The 16,854-nt window shown below is 43.0% G+C and overlaps 1 protein-coding gene across 1 annotated transcript in view; it reads right to left on the bottom strand.

Moving 5' to 3' along the window:
- Window positions 1-16,839, bottom strand: part of LOC116842182 (junctophilin-1-like) — a 54,484-nt gene extending 37,645 nt beyond the window's left edge. The window contains exons 1-3 of the mRNA XM_032810987.1: window positions 16,428-16,839; window positions 14,866-15,439; window positions 6,153-6,364 (exon numbers count right to left, since the gene is read on the bottom strand). Of these exons, the coding sequence (XP_032666878.1) occupies window positions 6,153-6,364; window positions 14,866-15,179 (526 nt within the window). The 5' untranslated portion in view covers window positions 15,180-15,439; window positions 16,428-16,839. The remainder of the gene's footprint in view (window positions 1-6,152; window positions 6,365-14,865; window positions 15,440-16,427) is intronic.
- Window positions 16,840-16,854: the final 15 nt, after the last annotated feature.

Raw genomic sequence — 16,854 nt, 5'->3', positions numbered from 1 at the left:
CAGAACAGAACAAAAGAAGTAATGTAATACAGTATATTGTACGTCAGAAGTGGCCCGCAATTGCGACAAGTTGCAGCGCTGCAGCTTGGTTCGCTGGAAAGTGTGCGAAACGTTTTGCGACCGAGCACACGCGAATTTCAAGTAGCCCGACGATAAGAAAATGCGACAAGGGTATTGCGAATCGGCGAGGCGAAAGTTTCAGATCTCTCATCTCGCCTCTGCCGGGTTAATGCGTGCCGCTTGGAAAATTATTTAATCCGCTGGCGATCGTTATCGCGCTTTTTCTTGCCGAACGCTGTGAAACGTGGCGCCGTATACCGGACGATGTATATGTATAAACAGCGCTCGTGATAAACGCCTCGACATCCGGTCGATTTGCGATAGGAAATCTGTCGGCACGATCTTTCACGTTGAAATAGCGCTAACACTTTACTTACACCCGTTGCAAAAGGCATAGAGGTAGAGAGAAAGAGAAGGCGGGAAGGGAGGGAGGGAGAGAGATAGAAGAGATAGAGAGAGGGAGAGAGAGAGAGAGAGAGAGAGTGTGTGGCCGGCAGAGCGGATAAGTTTTATTGCATTTCATTCTGCCCGATGCTCTTCAGCGCTTTATTTAGACCCCAAACGACCCAGCTGCCCGCGTTTTCAGTTACCTAGGCTGGTCCATCTACAGGAAATTGAAGCAATCGCAGATAATAGAACTGTCGTGTGTTCTATTGAAGAACAGATATATTTAGGAGCACCTTGCTATTTTTAGGTAATAATGGGAGAGGGAGAGAAAGAGAGAGAAAGAGAGAATTAGCTGCGATAAGGAAGGAGTGGACGGCGCACTCGAGAGACCCAATAATAATTGATTAGAAATTTGTATCGAAGCGCAAACCTCCTCTCTCTCTCTCTCTCTCTCTCTCTCTCTTACGATCGGACGATTTATGGCGCTCGATAAATATCGAGTCGACTGATTTCCGTCGAGCAATCGGACGCTCTATTTTCGGTGGAGGCATAATGTACACGCGAGCGCGAGAGCAAGCGTTCGACGTTCGACGTGACGTGGCCGTGAGGAGTACTTCCAGTTTCTGAATTTCACGTAGAGAATCACGAAATTTCGTCAATTAATTATTCGAGTGACCGCGTGTCACCGAGAAGCATCGAAACACCGCTCGGCTCGTTTGGCTCGCGCGCTCCAATTTGTCCTCCTTCACCCCCGCCCCCTCCTCCTCGCCCGAGAAGAGTTCGCGTTTTATTCGTGCGTGGCGATCGCGAAAATCTTGTTCTTCTCGCTTTGCACGCTGTTTCGAAATATCTCTCGTCGTCGCGACCTCGCAATGGTGAAACAGGCCAAAATTCGCCACAAAGTTACAGGGAGATCTTCCATTTGCTCGCGCCAACTTCCCTTGCTCGTGTTGCGCTGAGACTCAACATCTGTCCTAACCCTAACATTCCTCCGCGCGAAGCCAAACAGCTTTACTCCGCGAGAAAAACAGCGGATTGCTCGCGGGACGTCGCGTTAATTCAGCGGCGGATATTTTACGCCGCGTGCGCGGACATGTAACGTCGCGATCTTTCGTGCTAGATAACGTGTGAATACTTCATGACGTTTTACCAGCGATGATCGATCGATCCCACCTTCCTCGTCGGTCAGACTGTGACACGGCACGTCTAGCGACGTATCATTTATTCGTAACCGCAGCGACGACAGTTGCTGCTCTGCGTAATGCATTTCGCGAATAAATTAAGTAAAACTCCGCGAATTGCGGGATCGGGAGTCCAACAACGAGTGGATCATAATGAGATCGGTTAACCGGTTACGCGAGACCTGCCGAACTTCGCAATGCTCGAATTTTGAACTGTGACGACGAGTTTTCAAACATGAATGTATGCGCGTGAGGGAGAAGGGCAAAGAGAGAGAGAGAGAGAGAGAACGATTTGTTAAGTTTTAGAATAAAATACTTTCAGACATACAGAAGTATATATAAAGTGTTCTAGAACATCCTCCGAAGTTCTCGTGGAGGCATAGTACGAATTAACATAAACATGAAAGTCCTATACTATTTTGCGATATTCGTAATAATTATCGGAGATATTAAATAAAGAAAATCTGTGAATGTTCACGCGAAATATGATAGATGAGCTGTAATGACGACGTTTGTCATCATGTGTTTGTATATTAGGTCAAACTGAACAAAAAGGTCTTCTACTATTTGTAGATTAACTTTTTAAATTTTTAATTATTAATTAAAGAAGAGATTGACGCATGGTCGCTTGCGATAATATATTAATATTCTCTAATAATTAAAAGTCTACAAAGTTATTAGGGAAAAGGTAGAGAACATTTTTGTTCAACTTGAGCTAATGTATATGACGGCAGATGCCGCCATTACAGCTCATCTATATCTATATCTCGCATGATTATTCATAAATCTTTTTTAATTAATATCTCGATAATTATTACGAATATTGTAAAACGGCGTAGGACTTTTATGTTTACATCAATTATTCTACGTTCTCACAAATGTTACGGAGACAAATCTGGGGCACCCTGTGAATAAATGTATATATAAGATAAAAATGAAAAATAAAGCAATATTATAGTGAGTATAATATAATGACGTAAATTATAAAATTACAGATAGAAAATTAAAATAAAAACAAAAGAAGAGAGAGAGAGAGAGAAGGAGAGGGAGGGAGAGGGAGGGAGAGGGAGAGAGGGAGAGGGAGAGAGAGAGAGAGAGACGTCTCCCTGGAAAGAGTGAAAGAAGCGAATGTACACGACGCAAAGATCGCAGAACGAGGGAAGAGGCTGTCGAAGGTCGCATCGATTTTCAGGAATGTCGCAATCGTCGGTACCATCAATCTCTGGCACTCTCGAGAAGACGCCCCTCATGACACGGTATCGATCCGGTGACATCATCCGTTGCGATCAAAGTTTTCTCGTGCTTCATTTACGACCGGCGGGCCGCGGCCACTGGAATCGGACATCTCGTGATGATTGATCGGCATATTGTAATAACGATTTGCCAGATGTGACGGAGAAAAACGGGATGCTTTAACGAACACCTGTGACTAGTGGACGCTTTTAAATCTAAATGAGAACTAAAAACATTGCCTGGTAGAAATGTGTGCAGTTTGCGTGGATATCCGTCCAGTTATTATCCAGAACTAATGTATCATTGTTAGATGTAAAAAATACTGCGCAAGAGAGCTTGATGGAGTTTGATTCAGTGATTCATTGAAGTTTACTGTACAATATGTGAGCCGATTCTCTCCACGATACATAGTATCAGTGATGTTAATTCTACTTTATAATGCGCGTACTATGATATCTATCGCGGCTAAATTTAAAAAATTTTTATTTATTTATATTGTTAAAAAAGAGCTTAAAACTTCGCGTGAGAGCAATGAGTGAACGTGTAAAAGACAGACAGCAAAGAAAAGGAGGTTCAAAGAAATGAGGCATTCGACAATATTAAGCTCTGTGGCAGAGGTGACAACCTAAGTTAGAGATGACAGTGAGCAAAAGACAAATGGGGCATGTGTCAACAATATAAAATTTATTACGAGATGACGGCACATTAGACTATTCTGATGGCAATGATATAAGCGAAATCGTTCAAGAAAAAGACCTGATGTAATGGTATTGTACAACTGCAAGAATGAACGAAAGAATTTTATCACTTGATACTGCCACTGATGGAAAATGTTATATAAAAGGCGAGAAACATGAAAGAAGAAATATATTACGCACCGTCCCTGTGCCATGACACTCATTAGTATTAAAATTTTCAATTAGGAAACCTGCACAAAAAGGAAACGCTATTAAAGCGAACCTGTTTATTTTACAAGCGAGACACTTGATTATTAATTAGTGGCACAAAGCTTCTTGTCCATTTATCATTTTGCTTTCGTTCAGTAAACAGCTTTAGATCTTGCGCATCTTTCGTGTTACGAAAAAAGCGTTACATCTCGAGATTGAGATCCCAAGTTTGTTCTAAAATTTTCAATTAGAAAGCATGCACGAAAGGGAATATTATTAAGACTAACTTCCCTATTTTATGAACGAGAGACTTGATTACTAATTAATGGCACAAAGCTTTTTGTTCATTTATTGTTTTGTTTTCATTCAGTAAATGGTTTTTGCGCAGTTTTCGTACTGCAAAAACATCAGGAGATTGAAAGAGTTTTGTTTTTCAATTACTAGACAAGAGTTAGCATAATTGCCCAATAAGCGCTCGAAAATTGTATTAAATTTCCAGCGGGGATTCGAACGATATTTCAATAGATTCATTGCGGTGCGCGGCCAAGTAAAGTGGAAAAATGCCAAGGGGAGCCAGCATATTGGCTCAAAGTTTAAACATTTCGTTTTGGGAGTATAATGAAGAGATTCGCTAATCGAGTCCAATCACCAGTTGCTCATTAACACGTCCGCTGTTTCCTCTCTCTCGCGCTACACGATAACGATAGATCCCAGGTGGGAGTCTGTTTCACGTCTCGCCCGATAACGATGTCTCTTTAACCGCAGAAATTCGGGGGAGCAGAAGAGAACCGTTCTCTCTAAATATCGCGTCAATTTTTACAGACGTGCCGATTGCGCCACGTCGCCTCGACCACGTCAATCTTGGCGCAACTAAATATCTCGCCGAGATAATGCGAAATCGCGACGACGCGCCCTGCCCTGCCATGTCGGTTTCTCACTTTGTTTATTTATCGCGTTCCAAGTCGGCTTCCACCGGCGGAGTTTTATTAGACGAACCCGGGTGATTTATTTACCGACGATGTCTCGCTTCGATAGGCCGACCGAGCATTTTTTCCGACTCGTCTCGTTCGCGCCCGTTACGTCGCGGACGAAATACCTCGACCGCGCGCGCGCAAGCGAAATTACCCGCTGCTTTAACGGCGATCGCGATTGAACGAGAAATCAATAAAACCACGAACTCCGACAGCGCACGTCGAATTGCTGAATTGGTTTTCGCGGTGCCGCGCTGGTGCTGCGTATCGCGAATCGATAAACCGCGTCACCGACAGCTGTTTTATCAGTTTTCGTACAATAGGTGTCCCTGAAAATAGGTCGTCGAACCTCACGGCCACACTTCGTCGCGAGAAGGCTCTACGTCTCAGGAGCCGATTTTTACAACCTCTCGCTAAGCTAACCGACAGTTAAGTCACACACTGAGGAAGAGAGAGATCCTCGGTTATCAGAACAAAAGCGCATTTGTTTGATAATCGTCAAGCTTGATAATCTGCAATAGGTTTGTTCGCATTGTTGTTTGCACTTTTGAAACTTTTGCCCTTTGCACGCCAGAGACAATCCAGTGAGAGCTTTTCTTTCTAAAGAGGGGCGTAAAAGTGTGAAAAGTGCAAACAACACGAAGAAATTTATTGTGTTCTTTGCTTCCTGTTTCTTCCTCTTTATCCCTTTCTGACTCAAACTTGAAATCTCAAGCCAGAAAAAGACAGAATAAAAAACAAAGAACATTGCAAATCAAATTTAAAGCTTTATCAGATGCTTCCCGTCCCTTTCTCTTTATCTCTCTTTAATTCAAACCTTAAGTCTTAAGCCAGAAAAAAATAGAGGACAAGAAACAGGGAGCTAAGAGTTCATTGTTGATTAAATTTTAAACTTGATCTACAACTTGTTCTTTGCTTCTTGTTTGTCTTTATCTCTTTCTGATTAAAATCTTGAATCTTAAGCTAAAAAAGACAGGGAATAAAAACAAGAAGCAAAAAACACATTGTAGATTAAGCTTTAGAGAAACGGGATCGAGTAGTCACCGTTGCAAATCATTTCTCATCGTTTGTCATTTCGACAAACATACATTGCCTAAGACACCAGTCACGTTCGTTCTCGTCTGTTTAGGGCAGATTAGTAATGTCTCCATTGCAGAAGCATTGCTCAGAGCAGCAAATTGGAAGTGACGAATCATCTGTTCCCACTGCGGGGTCATTTGCTATCCCATATCAGCAAGAAATTGCGCGTACTGATATTTCGTTCAATTAATAAAACTCTTTTTCTCACTAATATGTCTGTCTCTATCTTATTTGAAGGAAGAACATAGTGTATACGATTTAACTGTTATACAGCGTATCACTTTTGGGAAAAGCTACCCTTATCCACCCGATTGCTTCCACATCTTCATTTTTATGAAAGAGACCTCACTCACCACTGTCGGCGTAAGTCTCGGAGCCATAACCGTCCTGCAGGCCACTGGACCACGTGCCCTCGTATCTCGCCGTGGAGGTGGTGGACTGCCGGACCCCGTAACGACCCTTGAATCCCTGAGTCCATTCTCCCCGGTAGAGCCAACGACCGCGCGTCTCCATGCCCAGACCATGCCTCTTGCCGTTTTGCCATTGTCCTTCGTAAGCTGACCCGCTGGAACAACAGTTCGCGTCTCGTCAGTCTCCTCCCGAAGACAAGTGACTTCCGTGTGTGGGGCGCGCTCGATAACTATGAGAGACGATTCCGTCCGTGTCTTTGGGTCGCGGCAACCTTCGGCCGCAGCTCTCACCGCGCGAATATCCCCGGGAAATACCCTCGGACAATCACGACGCTATTTACACGGCGCTTGTGTCAGCGTAAGCAAACTGGAGACTCGTCTAATTAGCGTCGCTATCGACGACGATGACGTCGACACTCCGTCGACGCGCCGTCCCTAGCCACCCCCAGCCACAAAAATTTGGCATAGATATATGAAACATTTGTTTCCTAATTTATTAAATGCAACAATTGATTTTAGTAAATTTTTCCATGCTAAGCTCAAGTCCGCTAAATTAGCCTATTACTTCACGTTTTAGACTTATTCTAATCTAAAATGACAAAAAGTGGCCTTTTTGTTATTTTTAGGCTGGAATATCTCGGAAACCTGACGTGACAAAACAGTTTCAGCAACGGATTTGATTTTAGGATGCCATAAATCTTCAGAATCACTTATGCAAGTCTGAAAGGTCAGAACAAAAGTCAAAATTTGTCGGCTTGTATTATCGGAGAAGTGGAATTAATCGAGCAGCAGCGTTTAGTTCGAGGGCGACTGAGTCTCTTTGCTCGTTCGTCAGATGTGCTCAACTCGCAACGAGTACGTCGTCAAGAATAACACATTTCAATTATTTCCTTAACGAACGATTACGTGCAATCTTCCAGCACCATCGCCAGCGCATGGAAAGCATGAAAAGCTCTCGAAGCGCGAATCTCTCGAAAGAGAGTCGTTAATTCTACTCGCACGCCGCCCTGTGGACGACTGTTAAGTGGAAAGAACAACACGCGAAAATACCACCATTCTCTGTCCCTCTCTCTGTTTCTCCTACCCTCCCCCTCCCTCTCTCTCCTTCACCAGAAATGGAAGAATCTTTTCCTTGCGAAGGAACAGTCCGTCGCGTGACAAAAATTCGTGCGGCTCGCGTGAACCGTAGCAGTTCGTGTTAACTGCGTTATAAACCCCGACGATGTACAGGTTGTCCCTACACAACTCTACGTCCTCTAATTATAAATGCAACCTCGAGTGTGATAAAGTACGCGGATTACGTATTCTCGATGGCGGCATGAATTTGAAAAATAAAGAGAAAAGAATGAATAAAAAGAAGAACGCGCGTCTTATCTCGAGGAACAGGCGGCATGAGATGCAATTAACGGCCAATATTGAATAATTTCGCCCGTAAATCAGCCGGCTGATGCAATTTCGATTTTGTCCCGTGATGATGTAAAAGTAACCAATTCCCGGACACGTATCTAAACATCTTTAAATATGAATATTTAAACTTTTAAAACATAGAAAGTGTATGTATATATTCAATATATATATTTTATGTTGAAAATTTAAATATTTGTATTTAAAACTTTAAACTTTTGACATATATATAATTTATGTACATATATTGAATATACATATAAGCGATGCTAAAAGTCTGAAACAGCCAGGCAAAACTCAAACCTAAAGTTTTGCAAAATCGTCCGAATTAAAACGTGGAAATTGGAAATATGCGAGTCATAAATGCGAGGCAGCTATATAAACAAAGAACGAATGCTACAGCGGACCCTCTTTTCTTTTAGACGTCAAGTTAAAATCTTGTAAGACATTTAATCTGATCACTTCAATAAAGTTTTTATAGTTTTACAACTTTTTCTTACGTATTTCTTTTTTTCTTCCTATACAAGCACGTGTCGATGTCTTCCCCGGCGCGATTTTGCTCGTCACGAGGCGGAAGCGAACGCGAGAGGAGCGAAATTCCGTGCACGCGAAGCGATCATTCCCCGAAGCGTAGTGGTCGACAACACGTAGCTGATCTATGAACTCTTAGCTTCGAGTATTGTTACGATCTGGAGCGCAGCCGCCGCCGCCGTGGAGGATGTTGCTAGGAAAACGTGGTCGAAGACCTTGCTCCAGTTTACACGGAAACGAAGCGACGAATTCTCTCGGCCTAGATATGTGCTTGAGAAGAAGAAGAAGAAGAAGAAGAGAGTCTGTCTCATCCCCACTCCATTCTCTTTTATGTCGCCCCTTTCGTCCTGCCTCGCGGCCCGGGTCGCGGCGCCGGAAACCAACCAGGGCCAGGAAGAAACCGACTTACTTTCAAATAGATCCCAGAGACCCCGAAAACGAGCGAGGGCGAGACTCATATTCGCACGGTGTAATACGTGGTAAAACTTTCAAATTCATCCTGACAATTCTCACGAACCGAATGACATGGAGTAAGTGAGAGACCTGAATATGTTTAGCGAGCAACGCGAAGAAATAAGGTCAAAGTACCAATGCCTAATAAACACTGGCACCTAACTCTGACATTCTCATTATTTTGGTTTTTGAGTACGAATGTTTTTGAACTTTCAACGTAGAATATATGTATGTCTTCAGCATGTGTACACTGAGAAAAAAAGGATCAACAAACTTGGCAATCACTAATCTTCATAGGAACGTTGTGTTCATTGAATAAATTACACGTTGGTGCAACAATAAGTTGCGTCGATATAGTCACTGACCAAATCGCGACCATTGAATCAATTTATATATAACTAATTGCGCAGAAACTATATAATTTATTCATTCGACTAAACGTTTGCTTGAACGAACAAGATTCGTTCAAACAAAGTCTCATTAAGTCAACCACTCTTTTCTCTAATATATATATATATTCTATATTGAAAGTTTAAATATTCTTTATATATATAAATGTCGTATTTAAAAACCAGAACATTAAGAATGTCCAAAATTAGGTACCAGTGTTATTAATGTCTAGCCATTGATACCTTAGAGTCGACTATTATTTTACACAAGCTCGCGAGGGTTGCTTTAAGAATAAGATAAAAGTATCACCGTCTAAACATGTACCAAATCCTGAATATTCTTATTGTTTTGTTTTTATGTACGAATATTTAAACTTTTAACTTAGAATAAATGTATGTATATCTAACCAACATATATATGTGTATATGTATATGTGTATGTATATTTTGTATTGAAAATTTAAATATTCATATTTAGAAAAAAAGCCAAAACAATAAGTATAAAGATTAGATGTGTGTCTGAGAATTGATATTTTTAGCTTACTTGAAATTTGTACAAAGAAGTAGAAAAAACGTAGAGTTATAATGTTAAAGTTACAATGTGTTAGTGCATTAAAATTATATCATTATATTAAAATTATAAATAAAGATCCCTGAATGAAAATTGAAAGTTCCTTTTCGCACACCTTGTCCCGGTGGCCAATTGTTCGATCCTACCCTGAAAATAGGTAGCTTAAACGGCGTGTAAACACCAGGCATGAAATCGTTGCGTGTTATCTCGGCGTTATTACATCCTTACTGCTTCTACTCAATTAGGTCTCCGTTGCATGCGTGACTTGGAAACGCTTGATACGGTCGTTAGACCTCCTTCGGATTTCCGTGCACGCGCGGATATCATAAAATTCCTTTCAAATTGTCGCAATGCCTCGTGACGACTCACCGGAATTGAAATCCCAATAATATGAAGACGAGATTTCCTAGCGATTATTTCGCTATCTTCACCGAAAGAATAACGAATCGGACGACCAAGTAATATGGAATCAAGAAAAACTTAAGAGCTCTGATTAACGTAACGTTCTAAAAAAAAAGCGTTTCTTTGAGAATTAATTTTGCGAAAATAGATTAACCGAATGTTTTGAAACGATGTATATTAATTAAGTAACTATTAAACTTTGTACTGTTTTTGTTATTTAGAAAAACCTATAAATAAATATGCAGCAAATATCACAACTGCAAAAAATATTGCTGCATTTGTTGGAAAAGAGAGCATCCGTTCTATTGACCTGAAAAAGATAAAAAACCAAAAAGTTTCTTAAATAATATCCTTGTAATTGGAGAATAAATCTAAATTTTAAACTGTAGAATGAGAATTGCAGACACAATAACTGTTTTAAAATTGAATATCCAAAGTTTGTATCTTTTTGTTATTTTGCATTATTAAAAAAAGTGTCAAGTTTAATGTTTCACTGATTTTTTTTAGATTCATCTTCCAAAATATTCATAAGCATATTATTTAAGAAACTTTACGGTTTTTTTATTTTTCAGATCATTAAAACGTTATTTTCCTTATCGATTGCAACGATATTTTTGCAGTCGTGAGTTCGGCCATATGCTGCATATTTATTTACAGGTTTTTAAATAACAAAAGTATAAAAAATAACAAAAATATTTAAATAACAAAACAGGTTTTTAAATAACAAAAATATAAAATTGAAAAGTTAATTAATAGATAATGTTTCAAGACATTTGGTTAAACCATTTTCACAAAATCAATTCCCAAAAATATGCTTTTTCTCAGAGCCTTACATTGGTCTTAAGTACTGAATAATAATGCCGATCGATAATTCAAGGATAGCAGCGTGCACGTTGTCACGAATATGCGTTTGCTCTTACGTAAGAAAACGACACGGAACATTCATCAACGGTAGCATCGTCGTTATCGAGAAGAAAGCTGTGCCTTTTAATAAAAGAAACACTTTGAATTGAAGGGACTTCGACAAAGACTAATTTGCATTTGTATTTATTGAAACTGTTCCTCGAAACCAGAATTTCAAACGCACTTTATTAATATTCCATTAATATTATCCTTCCTCATCTCTCTCCCTATCAATATTCGATGAGTATCCTCCATCAAAGAGGAAAGTTAACAAATTGGATTCTTAAAGAGAGGAATTACAAAGTAATGCTGTCAGTTTCGGCTAACCGGGTACCCGGATATTCTGTCTTTTGGGTTTTACCCAAATACCCGAGCTTATATCCGTATCTTTTGGGTATTACTCTAATATATTAACTTGAAAGCTTGACACCTACACTGTAAAAAGAATCGATCGGAACAACTAGAAACGAGTTGAGCGGACTCAATTACGAGGTTGTATATAGTGAACTAACTGTTTTAATTCTTTCAGCATCATTTTGACGTTCTTGTAATTTTTCACTTGTATCCAACAAGCTAAGCAAAATTGATTAATCGTAGCGTTGATTTGACTATCCCGAAAAGTAACCAAATGAGTTGTCAAGTGTAGTAACGACTAAAAAATTTTATTCAACTTTTTTTCTCGAGATGAGTGAGCTACATATATGGTTAAAAAGTATAATGTAATATTTCATTAAATTTTCCCCCTATGTGACATGTATCGTGATAGATCATTAATTTAAACGTTATCTACCCTGTTTATAATCCAAAGAATTAACAATTTCAACTTAACAATATAATAGTTGGCACTGAAAGTGTCAGAAAACTTCAGAAAAATGGACCTGCAGAGTCAGGTCTTAGACAGTACACACACAAACACACACATCGGTCATCATGTCATATAAAGCTTCAAGTGGTGAAGCTTGCTCGCTTATATCTCTTCGCGACGAGAATTTACCTACGATCGAACGAGCTAGCCAGCGCAACCTGTCGATAGCTTGAATCTTGTATCCGAGCTCTGTATATTGTAACTTATTCAACAATCTTGAGGAAGCAGTTGTAATGATTTCTTCTAGTTGAACAAATCTTGCAAATATCCAATTATCAAAGAGCTTGTTGTAATACATTTATATGTATTAATACATTTATCCTCTGATTTACTTAACCTTCCATCCAGAAGATAGAATTACTTATATTATGTAGTTGGACCAATTTTTGTCCATGAAAAAAAACACTTAGAGCCCGTGTAACAACATTTCAGTTTCGATTAACCTTTCATTTTCGACTAAATTTTTTATTTGAAATTCCTATATCAGATTGATGAGCAGATTGAATTTTTATTCAATTTCGCTCGTTTTGATTGCAACTGATGCAACCAAATTTGCTCAACTCATTAACTTGGTTCGTTTTACTGGGTCTTTTTTTCACTCGGGCCGACAGAAGGCAGCTACATTTTGCGTCCGTATGTCTTCTGCACATGAGGAATTTGCGGCTAAAGTTAATCGAATACACGAAGTATTAGATGTACAAATTAATTAGTGACTTTCACAATTAATTAACCATAACTTTATTTTATATTCAAATCTTTTATCCGCCGCATTGGGATTTCGGAGTGCCAACTCTTAAAATGATAAAACACCATATAACAGGACGCTGCTAACGACATAATCTCACAAAGCAGTATTGAACACGATATTGCTCAACAAGTACTCCTGCATTCTTTCTGCATCTCAATTGAAAAAAAAAATATTCTTGAGACTAAGGAAATGATTTACTTTACTTTGAGAGAAGGTACTGTGGCTTACAGTAAAAAGTGTTATCAAAAGTTTCGGAATGGTAATTTCTTCTTGATAAAAAATCTTTTAAAGATAAAAATTTTATCTTTTTGATAAAAAAATGTCATGGAGCGCCAGAAGTAAATTGAAGACGAGGAATTGAGAGAGCTGTTACAAGAAAATCCTTATTAAATGGATATTCGTAACCGTTTACTATCTGGCTTCCCGGGTAGCCAATATCCTCGAGAATGAGCACCCACAGGCACAGAAATACCCGGGTTATACTAACAGCACTATTACAAAGCTTTCGGACGCGTATACCGACGTCAATCGTCGCTGGCCGTGCTCGTCTTCGCGAGGATTTTCGACAACTATCGTCCCGCACGGCCCTGAACTAGGACCTGGCGGCTCGTGGATCCCGGTGACCCGGTCTCGTTGTCCTTGCGCTCGGTGACCTACTTTCGCAGGATCGGGAGATTCCCTCTCAGGTATAGCCGGAATACGTGTCAAGGTCCGCCATTCGCTCATCTCGCGTGGCGCGGCGCGGCGCGAGTTTCGTCAATTTGACGCATACCCGACGGCGAAACCGTCAATGGGATCTAATTGAGACTCACCGGAAATACACTTTTTTTCCAGATATCGAGCGCGAACCTCTCGAAATAGCCACGGTCGAGCTCGAGTAACTCCCGCGGCGTTTGTAACGCGCGGCACTCGCGACGCGAACGTCGCGCTGTTTAAATGCGCTGAACACAGTCGCGACCAACGCAACACGTTCGGATAACGAGCCTGAAAATTAAACGTACACCCGACGCGCCGTGCACCAACCTGGCGTTAATTCGCTCGGCAACGCTGGATGGAACAACGGTCGCCGTGCGAATCTCGGCGAGGGCGAACAGAGTGCAAGATTACTTCCTTCCCTGCCAAGCGCGACCAGCCGAGCGTGTTACATATGCCGCGCCGGATTAACGATTTACCGTAATTACTCGTGATTTATCTTCACTCCACGGACCGCACTGTTCGTCCACAACGTGAGCTCAAACACGTTATTAACTACGTTAACGAACGTCACACGAGAAAACCGTGTATGGCTAGCCCACACACGAACAGGGTTGTGTCAGCCAGATTCAGTAGTAAAATAAAATACGCAACAGCCAATTGCATAGTTGCCGCAACAGAACAATTGCTGAGTTATTGACATTGTAGCAGTGACGATATCTGGTCGCTCCGAGTGTGTTCACGATAAATGTCACCCCAACCAATTTCTGACTGCCACAACCAGACCATGCGTAACAATGTTAATGTACCAAAGTAACTGAGTCATATCGACACTGCACATTACTGTCATATAAAGATGACTATAATGAGAGAGAGAAATGGTTGATTTAACTAAAATTATAGTTACTTTTAGCCCCAACTCCATATTTTTTGGTTGTTTTCATACAAAAGTAGTAATAGTGACATACACAAAAAATTAATATTACTAACATTATAGCAGAATTTAGTAAGAAATAATTTTTTTATCATAATTTTGAGCAATTATTTCTCTATGTAATTACAAGTTATAAATATTATACATTTTTTTGTGATGTATAACTATGCTGGAACACAATTAAATATTTCTCGCTATGTGCACCATATCATTTTCCGCATGGCTGTCCATGTATTACGGTCATAGATATGCTGCTCTAACGAGGTTTATAATTGCAACAGCAAATTTTCTTTCATGAAAAGAAAAACAAAGTCAACTTCCCGGAGTTCGCAGTTAATTCGGTATACGGAAACAGTATGATTAACCCACATATAAATCAGGTTGTGCCAACCAGATTCAGTAGTAAAATACGGAACAACTAATTATGCGGTTGCTGCAACGGTAACACAATTGCTGAGTTACTAGCGTTGCAGCAGTGACAACATCTCGTTGCTCCAAACCAGAGTATCCACGATCAAATGTCATCCCAATCGATTCTTGATCGCCACCAAATCACACGCGACTTTATCGATGTAGTTAAAGTATTAAAGCAACTGAGTCGTGCCGATCGTACACATCACCATCACACAGAGACAACTAGGGTGATGCAACTATACCGTTCACGAGAAAATATTTCTGGTCGCGTGTCTTTTTGTTTCCGTGCAATCAAGGTAAATGCATTCGGTGGACAATAGTCCGACACAACCTGGCGCAAACGACTCACCTAGGCCAGGTGTAGACGCCGGAGACTTCGAAGCCGAAATGCCAGCTGCCGGAATAGGCGCCCTGACCCTTGGGTCCGGTGCACACGCCGTGGCCGTGGGCCTTGCCGTCCTCCCAGCCGCCGCAGTAGGTGCCGCCGTCGTCGAAGTCGAATCTACCGCCGTTAACCTGCGCCCGATTGGTGGACGCGGTGGCGGTGCCGGTCGCGCCAGGTTGCGCCGGGCTCATGCCACCTGTTTGCGGCATTTGGGCGCCCCCCGCCACCCCGTTCGGCGCCCCGGACGGTTGCTGGCCGGAATGTGGCTGTTGCTGCATCTCTCGAGGCCGCCGCGGGCACTGTCGTCGTTCGTTTCCACGTTTCCCTCGTCGCCCACCTCCTGCTCCGCCGCCACTGCCTCCTCGACTTCCTCGTCGTCTTCGTCGTGGTCGTCGTCGTCGTCTTCGTTGCGCTCGTGCTCGCTCGTCAGCAACGTCCGCACGCGCCTACCCCTGGATGTCGCTCCATTATCCGCCACCTTCTCTTCCGACGTCTCAGCCGCCCTCGTCGCCGCTTCTTCGCGCGTCCTACCGGATCTCTGCAATAGCACCGGAGAATCGAGCGTTGATCCGTCGTAATGATCACGCGTTCTTGTTCGTCGTTGTCACTGTCGTCGTCGTCGTCGTCGTCGTCGTCGTCGTCGTCGTCGTCGTCGTCGTCGTCGTCGTCGTCGTTATCGTCGTCGTCGTCGGTGCTCGCCGGTGCAAGACGCGCCGGCTCGCCGAGGATACGCGCCGCGACCAAGCCGCCGCCGCCGTCGCGCGAAAGCGAAAGCTTGCGCAGAGAAACGCCGCGAGTGGCGCGAGCCCCGCGCACCGTCGATCCCTCGATCGAGTCGAGTCGAGCGCGCCGATCCTTCAACGCGGGCGACTCAAGCTACCTCGGGCCCTCGGGGTTCGCTCGTCATCGTGGCGACGCGATTCGCGAGAGAGAAGCCGGACGTGAGAAAAGAATCAGCGAGCCTCTCTCGCCGGGCCGGGTTTAATTTTAGTTCGACTTCGAGGAATCGACGTGCGACGCGCGCGAGAACGTGGTCCGCGGATCTACGTCTCTCGATCTTGAGGAAAGAGAGAGAGAGAGAGAGGGGGGGAAAGAGAGAGAATGAGGGAGGGAGGGAGGGAGGGAGGAAGAGAGAGAAGGAGGGAGAAAGAGAGAGAGAGAGAGAGAGAAAGAACGAGAGAATTCCGTGCTCCCTTTCCGATACCGGTGAGGATCGAGGAGCCGAACGCGAAGACGTCGCGGCCTTGAAAGTCGCGCTCTCGGAATCGATACACTCGACGGCGAGGCCTTCGTCAAGCACTCCTTTAGCCTGTCGTCCAGCCTCGGCTCTCTCACCTCGCGGATTCCCGGCGATCCGTGACCAACACCTCGAGAACAACACGTCGAGCCACCTCGCCGTATCACCTCTATCACCCTGATCGCTTCTCCGCCTCTCCTTCCCCTCCGCTCTCCTCTCCTAACCCTTCCCTGTCTCCCCCCCTCTCTCCCTCTCTCTCTCTCTCTTTCTCTCTCTCGTAGTCACTCACTCGCACACACACGTACACGCACGTGCCGCCGTCGCCGCGGCCGTTCACGATCGCGGTGCGACGGGATGATCCGACCTCGCCGAGAATACTCGTGGAACCGAGACGCGCGTCTAAGCACCTCACACACACGGCACTCGAGAGCACTCCGTGCCACGGCGATCACCACAGAATCGAGAGCCGTGGGTCAGGCGAGAGGCCCGAGGACCACACGGGACGTACCGGGTGTTCCCTCGAAGTCGTCAAAACTGGACGACGAGCTCGACGACGAAGTCGCGGTTTCGCTGTTCGCCTGACGCCGTTACGCAACGCTTCTATAAGCATCCGTGATCCGCTCGGAATGTGGCTCTCTCTCTCTCTCTCCCTCTCTCTTTCTCTCTCTGTCTCTCTCTCTCTCTCTCTCTCTCTCTCTCTCTCTCTCTCTCTCTCT

Source organism: Odontomachus brunneus, unplaced genomic scaffold (assembly GCF_010583005.1).
Source record: "Odontomachus brunneus isolate Ranch 3 - 2012 unplaced genomic scaffold, Obru_v1 Obru_scaffold_022, whole genome shotgun sequence".
NCBI classification, from domain to species: domain Eukaryota; kingdom Metazoa; phylum Arthropoda; class Insecta; order Hymenoptera; family Formicidae; genus Odontomachus; species Odontomachus brunneus.
Note: the sequence above shows the minus strand (reverse complement) of the source record. Positions and strands in the feature narration are given on the sequence as shown.